Below are 15044 nucleotides of genomic sequence, written 5' to 3' on the forward strand. Positions count from 1 at the left end.
CTCCACTGGAATTGTTCTCTTTACCACTATCCCTACCTTGTAGTGCTTTAAGAAGCAGCTAATTAATGAAACACAGAAAAGAAAGCAAACAAAAAGAACCCAAGAAGATTTCTCAGATTCAGTTGTACATTACATTTCCATGATGCCAGGTGGGCAGAAAGGGCCAAGATTAAGACAAAGTTCTCTTACATCATAACTTTAGCATCATTTAGCAAAACCCCTATATACAAGATTACAATCATGGAAAGGGCTTTTTAATGTGCAAGGTGCACTTCCACACTGCCATCTTGTGTCAATAACCAGGTTTGCTGAACTTGAGAACCAAACATGCTCCAAATACTTCAGCAAGGATCAAAACAGACAAATAACATTCATTAGGTGGGTTCCTCTGTCTGTTCCCCTCCAAGGGAAGGAGGGGACAAAGGAATTTTTGTTACTCACATTTGCCAATGTGAATTAACGAATGCAGATTTGAAGGAGCCTTGTTTAAACCAGGATTTTATCGTGGGTGGAAACTCAGCTTCAACTTTTCAAGAGTTTCAATTTCAGATCTTTGCGGCCCACTAAATTTGAAATCCCACCCATCTGCGCACAAGCAAGCTAATGAAATAACCCAGCCTTGTTGCAGACATTTTGTGGGAAAATGAAATTGGAACCCGCATGGAGTACTTGACACCATGTAGGAGAAGCCAGCCAGGCTCAGAGCATTCCACTGCAGGCTGTGGGACATGAGTCAGGAAGCACTGCAGACCACAGGCTGCTGAATTTTCTTTCCTTCCATTGTTCACCACCAGCCAATTTCCATGCCCAAATGATTCCCATGGACAGGGAAACATGACTGGGCTCAAAAGAAAAATGCAAAAAACAGCATCACCATCCCTAAATTTTCTCTCAGTTTTGCTGCACAACACAGTGCTGGGAGAGGGGGAGTCACGGTCAGGCTAAGATAAATTCATTAGAGGTTGAGAAACTTTGACTTGTGACCAAAAAAAAAAGCATCTCTCAGTGTATTTCAGGGCTGGTAGTGGAGACTGTAGGTATCTGGAATTTGGGGGCCAGGAGGACAGTGGTTCATTGGTTCATTATTGTAGATGCTGTCTACAATAAATGAAGTCTGAAAACTACCATGCAGAGGGCCATCACACCATATTCATCCAAGGTATGTGCCTTAAGAGAAAGCCAGATCTGCACAGTACCTAAATCAGAGATTCTGAATATCTTTCAGGGAAGCAAGCTTCTTCCACAAGCAGCAGAGAGGACTCCAGAGAGCTGTATGAGCAGGCAGTGTGACTATAGCCTGTACTTGATGAGCAGGGTCTTCACATTGCAGTGCTGTCATCTGTGGTCTATCATGTCATTACTTACCACAACAGTAAAAACCAATTTAAACACTTTACCAGTCTTTAACTGAATATCAAAAAGCAGAGTCAAGTTTGGACAATGAGACATTTTATATTTTTATGATAATTTTTAAAGCAAAAAGTAAAAATAATGTTTGGAACTTTGTAATTCAGCAAGCAGCATTTGGTTACAAGCAGGAGAAACTAAGAGGAGCACAGGTGAAGTTCTCCCACTATGCCAAAACAGCACAATCTTCCCTTGCTGCCCCCAGCTATCACAGCCACAATCTCTCTTCCCAATCTGTGAGATCTCCTACAAATTGTCCCCCCCCACAAAATCCCCTGAGAGCAAGGAGCACCCTAAGCTGCTTTGCAGCCTCACTGCAGCTCTCCATGGTGCCATATACAAGCTCACACTCAAGAGCTCTCCTACACCTGCCAGCTTCCTCTTCCTCAGTTTTACCCACAAAACACTCCCCCAAATTCCTCTGATCCACTTCCTATGTTTTTTCACTGCTTCCAAGGATATGGACAGAGGAGGGTACATAACCAGGCATGAAAGGATTTGGGGAAGCCACCACTGAGACATAGAGCACATTCCAGCTGTGTTTTCAAGAGGAGCAGAACCTAACCCAAAAATATTTTTGGCATGTTATTTCTAGCAATAGCAGAGTAATTTTGAGGAACATCCACATCTTTCAATTTTTTTCAGGGATGGGCATATAGTCTCACCACTGAATACTAAAGGGAAAGAGCATGAGGAGCTTGATGAAAAACCTGTACACAGACTTTGACATTGACTACAAAGGAAGAGAGAAAAGAAAGAACTATTGTTCTTGCATATATTTATGTGAACAACTTAATCCTGTCAGAACAAATATTTTTCCCAAGATGAAAATCAAACAATTTTGTATTTCCACACACTACCTTAGACATGTTTAGCTGAACAGAAAGGACAAAAACTTCTAATAAATGCAACATTTGATTTTTTATTTACAAATATATGGTAATTCAACAACCATTCTCCACTCAGTTTGCAGAGGAAAGAGTGATAGTTGCATTTCCAAACAGGAAAACTCTCTCTCTTAAATGGATTCCACAGAATATTATGCCAACACCACTGAGCAAGTTCTGAGATTATTCTTTGTATTTAGGTTTCAAAAAAGCACATAATTTTAGAAACCAGCATATGGAAAGCAAACACATTTGTGTGCATTTAAATGCAGCTTGATATTAACCTAGAGAATTCACTTTCAGTATATGTCAAAAATAAAGACAGCAATTGCAAATATATATTTATATTAGCTATTTCTCTAATGCTCATTTCAAGAGCTTAGAAACAAAATACCCTCTTCATATACCATTGGAAAGTCAACTAGTTGATTATAAGCCTCAAAAATATTTTGAAGTTATTACTGAAAATATACTTATTCTCTCTTGTGCTCTCGGTACTCCAAGCTGAAAATGTGAAAGCATTTTTCCCAGCTATTTCCTTACTGCAATTACTTTCTTATAAATAAAAATAGTTACATGAAGAATACAAGGTATTGCTATGAAGACTAGACAAGCAAGAGTTACTCTTAGAAAAAAACCACACATACACACAATATATATATTTATAGATCTACATCAGCAGCAATCACCTCTTCTTGTATCTGCAACAGTGGTTTCATATCTTCATTTACTTCACATGGAGGTTGGTTGTCCAGCTGTCAGGGAGAGACAAAAGAAACTGTAAGTACAGTCTAGTTACTGAAGAACTTTTGTGTCAACAATTAACAGTTCAAAGTTTAAAATAGTCACTTAATAGTCAAAAAACATTTTAAAGTTTCGAAGACTCATTGAAAATGGTAACATCCTAATGTATGCATTCTGAATCAAGCAATCCAAATTTTATGAAGAGTACAAATCTGAGTTGAATCCAATTATAGCACTGCAAGTATTTCAGGCCAAGTCATATTCCACAGAACATGCACTTTACCAAATTCTTAATAATTATTTTTAATTTATTTATTTTTAGTATTATCACAGAGATAGAGTGATAGTTTCTCTAAATTTACCTTTCAATAATGAAATTAAAATTTGCTAAATTACTGTAACAATATAAAGAACTTTTTTATCCTCTCTGCATACCTTTGCAGGTATGTGCCAATACAGCGGTGTTTCACTACAACGTTCCAAGTTTAAACCACAGAATTAACACAAAAATGTGCAAAAATATCACATAAAATGACAAAATGACAAAGTGAATATTAATAACCCTATGGTTTATCAAACCTTTTAGCCAACATGCTCACATTCCAAACTAACAAATAGTTAGCCAGGTTGATGTGTCAAATGCCAACTGCAAAAAAACAGGAATTCACATCACAGGGCAGTGCTGTGCTGCCAATACATTTTCACTGCAGTAATTGCATAGCTGGGTTTTGTATTATTCAAATAGCTGATTTCAATGACTAATCACTAATTTGAATACTGTGTTCTATACCTACAAGTTGTTACAACTCCTGATTTTACTTGTATCTCATAGAATTATATTTTGAGGTGCCCACTGGCCCAAGTAGATGCAGTCTGAAGGGAAGGGAATACAAACGTTTCCTCACAGATCAGCTCTGCTTCTGAAAGGCACTGCTGTGACTTTATGGGCTGTAATGTCAAAGAGAGACTAAATAGCAATTCATCCATAATAGAATTGCTTATCCAACTCATCAGCAATATTTCCCCCCAAAAGAAAAGACAGAAAAAAAAATAATGTGAGCAAGCTCCAGAGTGAATCTCTCACACATCTGGGTGCTTCAAATAGGAACACAGTCACTTCAGTGTAGTCTTGTCTTCAACAAGGAGATACATTCTCCAGACCCAGTGCTCTGGATCACTCCAGATGGAAGGGAGAGATTCTCTTCCTCCTTCCACTGATCACATCAGCCTCTGTGAATGCGCTATTACCCTCACAGGGTGTTGCGCTTTCTGGTTTTAGCTCGGGTACCACATCATCATTTCTGTGACTTCTCCTCATGGAAGTCAAAAAGAGCCTGCAAACAGCAACAGCATCAGATGCAGAGCTTCTCCTTCCCTGAGCTAGGTCTCACAGCCAGCAGCTGCCCAGTTCCTGCTCAAGCACTGTAGCATGAATATCCTGTTCCCTTCAGTGCCTTCCAATCCACCATGAGAAAAATGTGCCAGGCTCGTAAAGAAACACGGACATTTTTCCAGGAAGTAATTCAGAAAATATTTCCCTCCCCTGATTTTTATCATCCTATAGAATTCCACATTTGCTACATTAAAAAAGACCCATATAAAACTCCTGACACTTATCAAAATTAGGAAGTTGTCTACCATCATCTATGACAGCAGAAAAAAAGACCTAAATACCACTACACAAAGCCTTAACATCATGCTCCAGTAAATCAGAATTCTGCAAACCATAAGAAGGAAAAAAATTATACTGCACCTTTTAATTAAGATCTGTAAGTAAATCAATTCCTCCTGAACTTGTACCTAAACGAATAACCAATTACAGACCTATAATTCCAATAATAATAGCATCACAAAAAGAAACCAGCATTTGTGCCACCTGCACAAGCTAAACTAATTGCTTTCCAGATATATATTAGGACTGAATTAAATACATATTTCAGCTTACTTTTTAAGAAAATGTAGACACTTTCTCAAAAGGCTTCTCTGTTTTCAAGACAAGCCTGTTTAGCACCTGACAGCTCCTTGACACCACTTTCTTTAGATCTATAAAGGAAGGAAGATGACTATACCATGCTGTCTGCTTGAAACTGCGTAATAACAAGCTGGTAAAATCAGCTACCAGTGAGTTAGAAGTTAGGAATGACTACCCTACAAAAGACAGAAACTGGCAATCAAACCTTGCTGAACCTATTTGCTAATTTAAAGCTAAACATGAAAGCTATCAAGTGGCTCAGCTGTACAAACACTTGAGGTTGCACAGCACAGAGAAGAGCTACAGTCATGCACACTGCAGTTGGATTGCCTTACTTTTAAATCTGATATAGCAGTCGTTGCAGAAGAGTTTGTTGTTTCGGATCCTGACTTCAGCTCCAGAGCGGGATCCACCGAGGTCGCATCCACAGGCAACACACTGTATCACACAGGAATAATTAGCAACTCCTTCCAAAATACTAAGAAACAAAAATGCTGTTCAAAAGCAGCTCAGATTAAGCTCAACAAAGCCTGAACCATAACCCCACAATCACTAGAAGCAAATGTACAATGATTAGTAGATCAAAATGCAACCAACCCTGAGGAAGTATTTTAAGGCGACGACTGGACAACGAATAGCAGACCAGAAATGCTACACCAAGTAAGCAAACATAAAGCAGACAGTTTTTAGAGATTAGGTCATTTAATCTAATTTGAACTTAGTTTTCTCTGAAAACTAAAACTGGTTTGGCACAAAAAAAAAATTTCTTCTCTAGATGGCAACAGGAATTTTGGCACAGAACACCTGGGTGTGCTACTTGCAGATTTCCATGGGGCACTACATGCTGCTGGTGTCCTCAGTCCCTTGGCACTCAAAGCAGAAAATACTCAGGCACTCCCAATCTCCTGGATTTGCATCATCGAAACAAGTTCCGATTTGGAGAGATGGGGCGGATTTAATTTTTCTTGCATAAACACATAAGGGGCTTGATCACTGCCATGCTAACACTAGCTATGGTAGCTAAGCATGTACTTGTTGTGAATATGGACCACATCTGGAAGGAATGTAATCCAAAACATAATACTCCCCTTACTGAATTTATGAAGGACAGATAGTTTCCCTGCTCAACCAAGTAATGAATCTTTTGGATGGCAGTCTTTTCAACAGCTCATTTATTTTCAGGAATTTGAAAAAGAGAAACTTGGCATTTTCTTATGTAGGTTATGAGCTACAGGTAGATGGTCTCACACAGAATATATGTCCTGCAGAAAAGGGACTGGTGATTGATCACTATGGATTAGTCCTGTCTCTCCTACTCAGGGAGGCAGAACCAGGAAGAGCTTGGAGTCAATCCCTAGTAATACTCCAGGTGATGCACTTGAGCTGGGCACAGAAGACAAGTGTTCTGAACTACACACAGAAATCTCTTTCTTGAAGTCAGGGAAGAAGCAGGGTCCAACAGCATCTCCAAGTTATAATCTAATTCCATATCTAGTCCAAGGGCAGGGGAATGGGACTGCTTTGCTGTATTTTGCAGGCAAATATTTTTCTTTCAGCTCTGCAAATGCCCCAAGCTGATGGGAAATCATGTTAGTAGGTCTAGGTCTCAGTGCTGGGCATGAGCCAAGTACACTTAGTTGGTGACTAGGGCTGAGTAGCATTAAAGACACCTTTTGCTTTTTTCTGGGTTTTATCCTGCCACTTTGAACTCTTCCAACATGCCTTTACTTGGAGAACACCACATGAACACTGTCTGCTAAGGTTAGCTTAGAAAGGATGGGTCATCTTAAATGATTTAATTGCCAGGGTCCAGGCTATTTTTTTTTTTTTAAGAGGAGCTGCTTTCTCTGGGAGCAGTGGTTCAGCATTTTCTGATATTTTGCCACCTATTCGAAGAAGGAAATCTTTGATCTCACAGTCCATGTGCTCATCTTGCTTTTCAAAGTCCTACTTGTTAGCTCTGGAATTTAAGAAACACTTCTAGAGTCGAGTGCTAAATGCCTGCAAGTGGGACTGCCTCATGGAAATATGCATGCACCAGGCTATCAAGAGTAGAAGGCAAAGCAGATGATTAGTAAGAGCCCCTGTGAGCATAACACTGAGTAGCCATGCGTGCTCCTGATTAGTTCCTGTTCCTTCACGATGTGACTCCCAGCTCTCACCTTAAAGCAATGTAAATGATAACAAAGACCAAGAGACTCAATGATCATGGCTGCTCCTTTGCCCAGAATGTTATTACAGTATGAACAGATTTTCTTCCCACTGACTGACCTAAATATAGAACGAAAAACCTTAAAACCAGCTTGAAAATGTTTAAAAGACAAAGAAGAGTTATAAAATACTTTTTGAGATTAAAAATAAAAAACACATGGGTAAAAACTGGACTATTAGGCTGCTTGGTAGTAAAGCAGCCTAATAGTAAGTAAAGTAAACTGAAAATTAATATTATTTAGAGTAGATCTAAAAGCCATGGAAAGCTGAAGTGTTATAATTCACATCAAATTTAAATAGGAACAAGTTAAGAAATTCTGTGACATTCTTGGCACATATCTCATTGTATAATATAGCTTCTACAAATAAAAAGTGTACTGTAAAGTTTGGAGAGTAAGAACAAAGGTTTTGTGCTCCTGCCTTCTTAGTTGTGGGGAACTATCCAGAAGGCTAAGTTAAAAAGCACCCCTTCCAAGTTCCACCATCTGCACCTTGTTAGATAAAAGAAGGCTAGTCCTGGACATAAAATATTATGTTAACTCTTTGAATGTAAACCATATGAAGGTCAGTTTCCATAGATCTACCAGGGTGTTAGCAAATGGAAGTGAGAACAAATAAGCAAATATGGTTAAGAAGGTAATTTTCTTACCCCATAAAGGACATAAAAGATCAGCTTAAAAAAAAATGGGGTCAATTTATCACTAAGTGCCTGAGAGTGTAAGAGCTAGTGAAGTAGTGATCACTGTTGTTATTTATAACACATGTAATTCTGTGTGGGATTATTCTCTGGAGTACTATCCCAAGGTATTTTTAAAATGCTTTAAGTACATAAAACAACAGAGTTATCTATCCTACCACAGTTGAATTCCATTTTTGTTTCCAAATATGTTGCAATTCTTGCTTTCTCCTCCTAGATTAAAATCAACATCCTACTCTGTAATTCTCCAGGGTCATGGGTTATGAGCATTCCTGAATGCTCCTCAAGATGATATTGACCACATGCCAGGAAGTGAGGAGGAGAGACCAAGATGAGGGTCATAAAGCGTGGGTTTCAGGAATCTTTTGTTAAAACAAACCAAGGAAAATAAATGTCAGAAATGCCATCTGGAACAGGCTTTTGCTAATCATTTTGGTAACCAACACAGAGCTCGGAGACTGCAGATTGATTATTCAAATTCCTTTGTTTTTTTAACCAATGTCAAGCGGCGATGACAAACCTGGGAAATTTTCTGAGTGACTGGAGCAGGGAGGTAATACCAGCCCGTACTTCCACTGTCCCCTCCAGCTAGAAAACTCCAGGTACTTGTTAATCAATGTTATGGACAAGAATAACACATATGCTGTAAGTTCAGCATATACACCAAGTCTTGCCCTTCAGTGCTGTCCAACATTTTTATCTTCCCAGAAAAAGGGCACCCAACTCACCTGCTGCGTGTCTGGGACCCTGACTGGGAAGCAGAGAGGGGAGACTGAGCCCTGGGAGCTGTCTGGGACGTGGAGGGGGCTCTTGCAGAGGTGGCCACAGAAGGTGTTTTGCTGGAGGAAGGAGTGCACATGTAGGCTCGGTTTGAAGTGGACACCGGGCGACTAAAATCTTGGCTAGAAGACAGAGATGAAGAGGATGCAGACTGGTTCAGCCATGAGTGATGCCTCCATGACCTCATTCCTGAAGAATCAAGATTGTCCAAAGACTCCCCTCTGTAACAGAGATACAAGTACCTCAAATGTAAGCAGCAGTATAGATGGAGCAACAGAGCTATATCCTGACTTTTTTAAGAGAAAGCCATTAATCTTGCATTTTTAATATTTTCTGGAATTAATATGTTTGTTTGATCACCCTGAGCAATATTCTTCATGCATAGATTTAAAATGTATGAGTAGGAAATTATCTTTGTGTCCAGGCATAGTTATCATGGTAAAAAACAGGCGAGGCAAAAGCAAAACACTTCACTGCAGCCTTATCAGGATGACCTGTATCAAAATCCACAGTACAGAGACAGACCTCAGATACCAGCTTTGTTTATGTTTTCTCCAAGGGATACCAGATCAAAAATAACAATCTACCCAGACTGGATAGCATCACCCAGGTACAAGGTGTTGGCCCAATAATCAAATACTCTCCTGACTGATAAATCTGCTGTTTCCTAAGTGACAAATCCAACATTCATACATTAAATAAAGCAAAAAAACCCTATCCAAACTTTATGACATATTTCTGTGTTGAAAAAGGCATACTTCTTTGCCACAATAATCCATTTCCAAAACAGGTTGCCATGCTGAAATTCTTAAATGCATCTGTCAATGACAAGGCACACTATTGATTTCCATTGCTGCTGTACCAACCAAGAAATAAGCAGCTGAGTTATTTACAGGTCACATCCACATTCCTTACTTGCAAAAAAACCCCATTCAATCCTAGCTGTAATACAGATACCTTCTTTTATCTGTGCTGCTATGCTGTTCACCTTATAGCATTTCACAGACTCAATTTGTTTCTATGTGCTGTAATACAGGCTAAAGTTCAGAATAACCAAAGCAAAATGTATGATGAGAGACACAGTTAATTTTTAATGCAATTCCTACCTCCTCATACTACTGCTGTACAGACTAATGGGCTCCTTATGTATACTGGCACTGCGCTGCCTAATCCAGCTGCTGTCCGTGTGTAGAGATGTTTTCTTTCTCATTTCCTGAAGGATTTGCTGTCTCTCCAACTCTGCTGCAGACAGATTTTGCTCCTTCTGAGACTTCTTCTGCGACTCACCCATGTTCCAGGACCTCTCTGAATACTTGCTCTGGGTACCTGTGCAGGCAACATGTGCAAACATCAGCCAGACACCTCAGGGCACAGAAGCAGTTATGGTCCTGTCAGCACTCTGGCTATAATTCCAAGAGCTATTGGAATAGTGTTCATCACTCCACTCACAAGTTATTCCAGTTCCCTTTTACAGCCGAGTAAAACTTACCAATACAGCATTACTGAAATGTTTTTGTTTGTATTTCCATTAATGTAGCCTTTTACATAATGCTTAATTTAAATACATTCTCCTTCACTTCCTAAGTGTATATGCATTGACATTTGTACTCTTTTTAAAAGGGTATCACCTCTTTTAGAGCCATAATTTGGACCCTTCCCCCAATACAAACTGAACCATGTGTAAAACCCATAGTTAAATGATGGGATATATTCTTTCTCTTTAAAAGTTCTCTTTTCTTCTGTAAGTTGTCTCTGTTTACAAGAATTTATTTCTTTCTTTCTTCAAGGCACTAAAAACACTGCTTTATATTGTTTTATATACATACAAAGGGGAGGGGGAAATCTTTCAGTTATTTGGATTATGTGTTAATACTCAGTTGAAATGAAATTAATGGTATAGATGGTCTTTGAAAATTTGGAAGGGGAAACAAAGAAGCAATCTTTCTTCAATAGGTGTTGATATATCAGAAGGCAACAATTCTTTATTTCCTAGATCCAGTACGTATTCTTTATAGTAAAAAAACAATTAAGAAAATTACTCAGCAATAAGTCATTCAATTGAAATTTCAATCCTTTTAAACGCTGCTCTGACAGTAGATTAGCTCTTGGATTTATTGATATAGATTATCATTGTAAAATACTGCGGAAGTTTACTTTCTCTTTAGTTTCAATGACAATGCTTTAATGTATGAAAGCAACATTTTTAATCTGCAATATATCCCTTAATACATCTACTTTTCTTTGATTACTTGTGATTACTTTTTTAAACTCTGTTTTAGACACAAAAGTAGCTTGCAGGCATTTTTGACTGTAAAGTATTTATAAAATTGGTTTGTTTGCTTTGCACATAATTCTTCTAATATAACCAAAGTCATGTATCTAACTAGAGTCCAGGACACAAGCCATTGTGACATATCAAGAGCTGACTTCTTGCTCTGTTATTACTACACTAACTGAAATTCAGAAGACAAAAAGTTGTATTAAATGCATTCATCATCTTGGTATGTGCAGCATTTTTTTTTTTGACAGAGTTAATGCATCAAAACTACACATATTGTCAATGATATAATGGCATGATTGATTTTATCTCATGTAAAAATCTCATGTTAAAATTTAGGTATCTAAGAGTCACTTGTAATCACTGTCTTCAAATGGGCAGTTAATCATATTTGTCCTCAGTTTTTATGTTGACTGTATGATTTTCCTCTTGCTGTTGAAAATTCATTAAATTGGGGCATAGTATGAATTCACAATGCAGCTATTAAAAAGACTCTAAAAATTAATTTTCTTAGGATGAATATATGTACACTTTTTTCCTCCTACTTTCCTCCATCCCTACCTACCAAAAAAATTAAGTATAATGGAAATTATACATTACGTACCATTTCTGACTGTGTTGAATTCATTCAGTTCTGTAGTTGACTTTGACTTATTCCTGAGGATATAAAAACATCTATCTTAATTACAAGACCTCATTACAGACACAGCTCTTATCATTGCAGATGACAGAACCAGTCCTCTTTTTTTCACTATTCCTCCCATCAACCATTTATGCTATACTTAAAACAAGAGGCAAAAAATAACTAAAGACCAAGAGGATACTAAAGGGAAAAAAGTTGATATTTAGATCTCAATAGATAATCACCAATTAAATGTTAAAATTTTGTACTGAAAGTTGTCAGTACTTCAGGTATAAGGAACTGATCATTGTGCTTGTTTCAAAAGAACAATGTAAAAAACCAAATCCTTCCCTGTGAAAGCTTTGTGAAGACTACAGTCAGACAAAGAAGTGAGAATTTTCAGAGCAGATTTACAATTTATTTGGCTTAATGAGAAACTGAAATCATACTTCAGCACTGTTACTAGACTTCTTTCTTACCCTCTCAAAACCCTGCATGCAGATTGTTTTTGGAAAAAGTTACTGTTCACTGATTATACCTAGCAGCATAATTTTTAATGAGTTTTAGCCAAGAAATGGCATTCAACAAAGGCTATATACAGGAAGACAAATCGAAAAAGTTGGTTTTCTGACAGTACAGAGCAGAAGCCTCGGCAACACCTCTGCTGTATTATTAGTCTCAAGTAGTATAGCCAATTTTTTAGTTTAAAATAACTCACAAAGAAAGGATTTTAAAAGAAATCCTTTGGTTGGTCCCAACTCAAAGCTGCTACATTAATGTTTTTACACATACAGCATTGGCTGCACAGCCACATTTTGAAAGAATCTTGTCCTTTATGTGGAGATAAATGAAGCATAAACTACATCACATCTTGCTTCCTTAAGTTTTTACTGTCTGTCCTATGGCGTGGACCTGTTTTATTATCTATTTAAGAAGATGCATCACTCTCACAGCTGCTTGTAGTGAAGAAAAAAGCAGTGTCCTCCTCACACATATATCCAAGATGTAACTATTTAGTGCATGCTCCTTCTGAAGTTAGATCCAGATCTTCCATTAGTAACAGACTCATTAAGTGTACCTTGTAATTTTTGGAGTTCCTCTTTATATAAGAGAGGTATGCTCACTTCAACTACAAGAAGTGATTAATTCTACAGCAGAAGTCACCTTTCAGAACTACTGTGAGATGCAATGCAAAACAAAGGCTTAATTTGTAAAGCGAGAGATTGTACCTTAAAATTAACTTGTGTAAATTACAGGAGTAGCCTGCACTATCCCCTTGATAAATATCCTGCTGCTGCCTCTGACTTCCCTTCTTGTTTACTCTCTCAAGTTGCACAACCCGAATTGGGATGACTGCACCTTAGTTTGTAGAGCATGCTATGACACAACCACAAGATCTGAAATTGTTTCCAGCCAGGTAAGTTTAGTACTACCCACATATTTACCTCCTCACAGTTTTGTTTCTCCCCACAGTATCCCACTGACTAACTGTTGCTTACAACAGTGTATAATTTGACAAAAGTTGGGCCACTTGTTCTTTTCAATATGAAAACATGCCATAAAAACTGCAAAACACAGCAGCAATCCAACATATCAATTTAGCTGCTATGACTAAAGTTTATTAGAATTTTAAAAGTTTTCTAACAAAGAACTGGTGATGCTCAAGTCGGTGTTGAGATTCAATATTGGACATACCTGTCAACAAATGACTGGCCAGGCTGCTCCTCAATGGTTTTAGAAACTTCATAACGCTCATAATGCCTATTGGAAAGAAAAGAAACATTATGTTCCCATACAGAAAAAGAAACACATGTTCCTAAGGAAAATATTCAAAATAGATCCTTAAGAGAAAAAAAACCCCAATTTAAATTAAACCCCCCAAACAAGTAAAGTTCTAAGGAGTCTTAATTTAACAGTCAGAAATACAACTGATAAAAGGCAGAAAAAGAAGAGTTGAGAGAAAAACTGCCTGAGATTTTTGTGAAGTGACAAGGAAACCAAACATGAGCCTCCCAGAATGGTTATTGTTAAAGAGGTTTCAACTGTGTATTGATTCAGTTTCTTATTACCTGTCAATGAGAGGATGGCCAGCTCGATCCTCTTTTATTTTAGATACTTCATAGCGCTCGTAATGTCTAGAAGCAAAATAAAGATAAAATACATATTAAAAGAAAATTCTAGAAATTGAGCAAACAGTAAGTATCCCCTTCCCAGAGAAAACTGAGAAAGTTCAGCTGTGTTAAAAGAATCCCAAAGACTAAGGTGCTGCAAAAATTACAAGCATCAGTACACAACAGTGATTATCTCATCCATTTCAAAGCCAGGAGGAAAATTTTGTCAAAGCACAGCAGTTCTATAAAAATTACATTTTGATTGCAGAAGAGTGTACAGGTGCAGTTTATAAACTCACAAAGTTCCACAGAAAACACTCCTTAGCTGACTGTCCCTCCCTCAGTGTACTTTGCAGCAAGTATCATGCCTTTGCAGGTCTTTATATAACGTTTCAGATTTCAAGTCTTATCTTTGGATATCATCTTATAGCCAATATTTAACACCAGATATTTTAAAGCCCAGTTTCACTGAACTTGCTCCTTTACTATTAAGCAAAACCTCCCGTGTTTAGCAAAACACATCCTTTGGCAGCAACCTAAGAAGCAATGAAATCCCTGTGGACTAAAGAATGTGCCAAGGATTTAGATATGCAGATATTACAGCAGCTTAATAAGTTACCACACAAAGTCCTATCATCTTGCAAGTGGGACAAGCTAAAACTGTAAAGTTATCTGGCTCTGCTGCCAGGAAGAACCTGTTCAGCCATTGTAGCATTGTGTCTCTGCTTTGCTCAGCAGGCACATCAAGCAGCAGTCATTTAGATTAAACTAAAGTAACTCTGGGTCTTACAACCTCCTCTGCAAATATTTGCAGTCTTTTAAAATCACACTACTTTCTCCTAAGACTTAGCTTGATACCATGTGTTCTCTTCAGTCATCTCTTATCACTTTAAAAAGAAAAAGAGAAAAACCTTAAGAGAAGCCACAAGTCATACACAAGGCAGTAAGGTAAATGGAGACAAAATAATGAAAGGTTACTGGTTTAATCATTTTCAGACAGATTAATCTCCAGTAACAGTAGTCTAAAAATTTCTGGGCAAGAACACAAACTTGAGAACTAATAGGTGGGGAATTGTTCATTTGATTGTTTTTTAAATCAAGCTGCTGAAGAAGGTAATGAGAGGAACAAATATATCTGCAGTGGATATTTCTAACAGGCTATGATATGTAAGCAAGTAACGGTTCACTCATATACCATGATATCCCTCACTGACAAATTAACCCAGTAGTTAAATTGCAATTAAGCTTTATTGTAACACTGTTGAATTAAAATGAGAGATAAATCTGTAAAAATCAGCCACACATTTGTTGAAAAAGTGTTAACTTGGTATTTCT

At 37.8% G+C, this 15044-nt stretch overlaps 1 protein-coding gene across 14 annotated transcripts in view; it reads right to left on the bottom strand.

The window, feature by feature from the left end:
• Positions 1-2309: 2309 nt before the first annotated feature.
• Positions 2310-15044, bottom strand: part of LMO7 (LIM domain 7) — a 132033-nt gene continuing 119298 nt past the window's right edge. For 5 of the 14 annotated variants that reach the window (XM_077173594.1, XM_077173592.1, XM_077173602.1 and 2 more), the window contains 7 exons: positions 13668-13733; positions 13294-13359; positions 11581-11633; positions 9805-10024; positions 8647-8919; positions 5346-5448; positions 3455-4838 (listed from right to left, as the gene is read on the bottom strand). In XM_077173594.1, the coding sequence (XP_077029709.1) occupies positions 4683-4838; positions 5346-5448; positions 8647-8919; positions 9805-10024; positions 11581-11633; positions 13294-13359; positions 13668-13733 (937 nt within the window). In that variant the 3' untranslated portion in view covers positions 3455-4682. Of the gene's footprint in view, positions 3050-3453; positions 4839-5345; positions 5449-7172; positions 7282-8646; positions 8920-9804; positions 10025-11580; positions 11634-13293; positions 13360-13667; positions 13734-15044 lie in introns of those variants that run through there. The other 9 variants (XM_054654511.2, XM_077173595.1, XM_077173598.1 and 6 more) reach the window with 7 other exon arrangements.

Source organism: Agelaius phoeniceus, chromosome 2, assembly GCF_051311805.1.
Source record: "Agelaius phoeniceus isolate bAgePho1 chromosome 2, bAgePho1.hap1, whole genome shotgun sequence".
NCBI classification, from domain to species: domain Eukaryota; kingdom Metazoa; phylum Chordata; class Aves; order Passeriformes; family Icteridae; genus Agelaius; species Agelaius phoeniceus.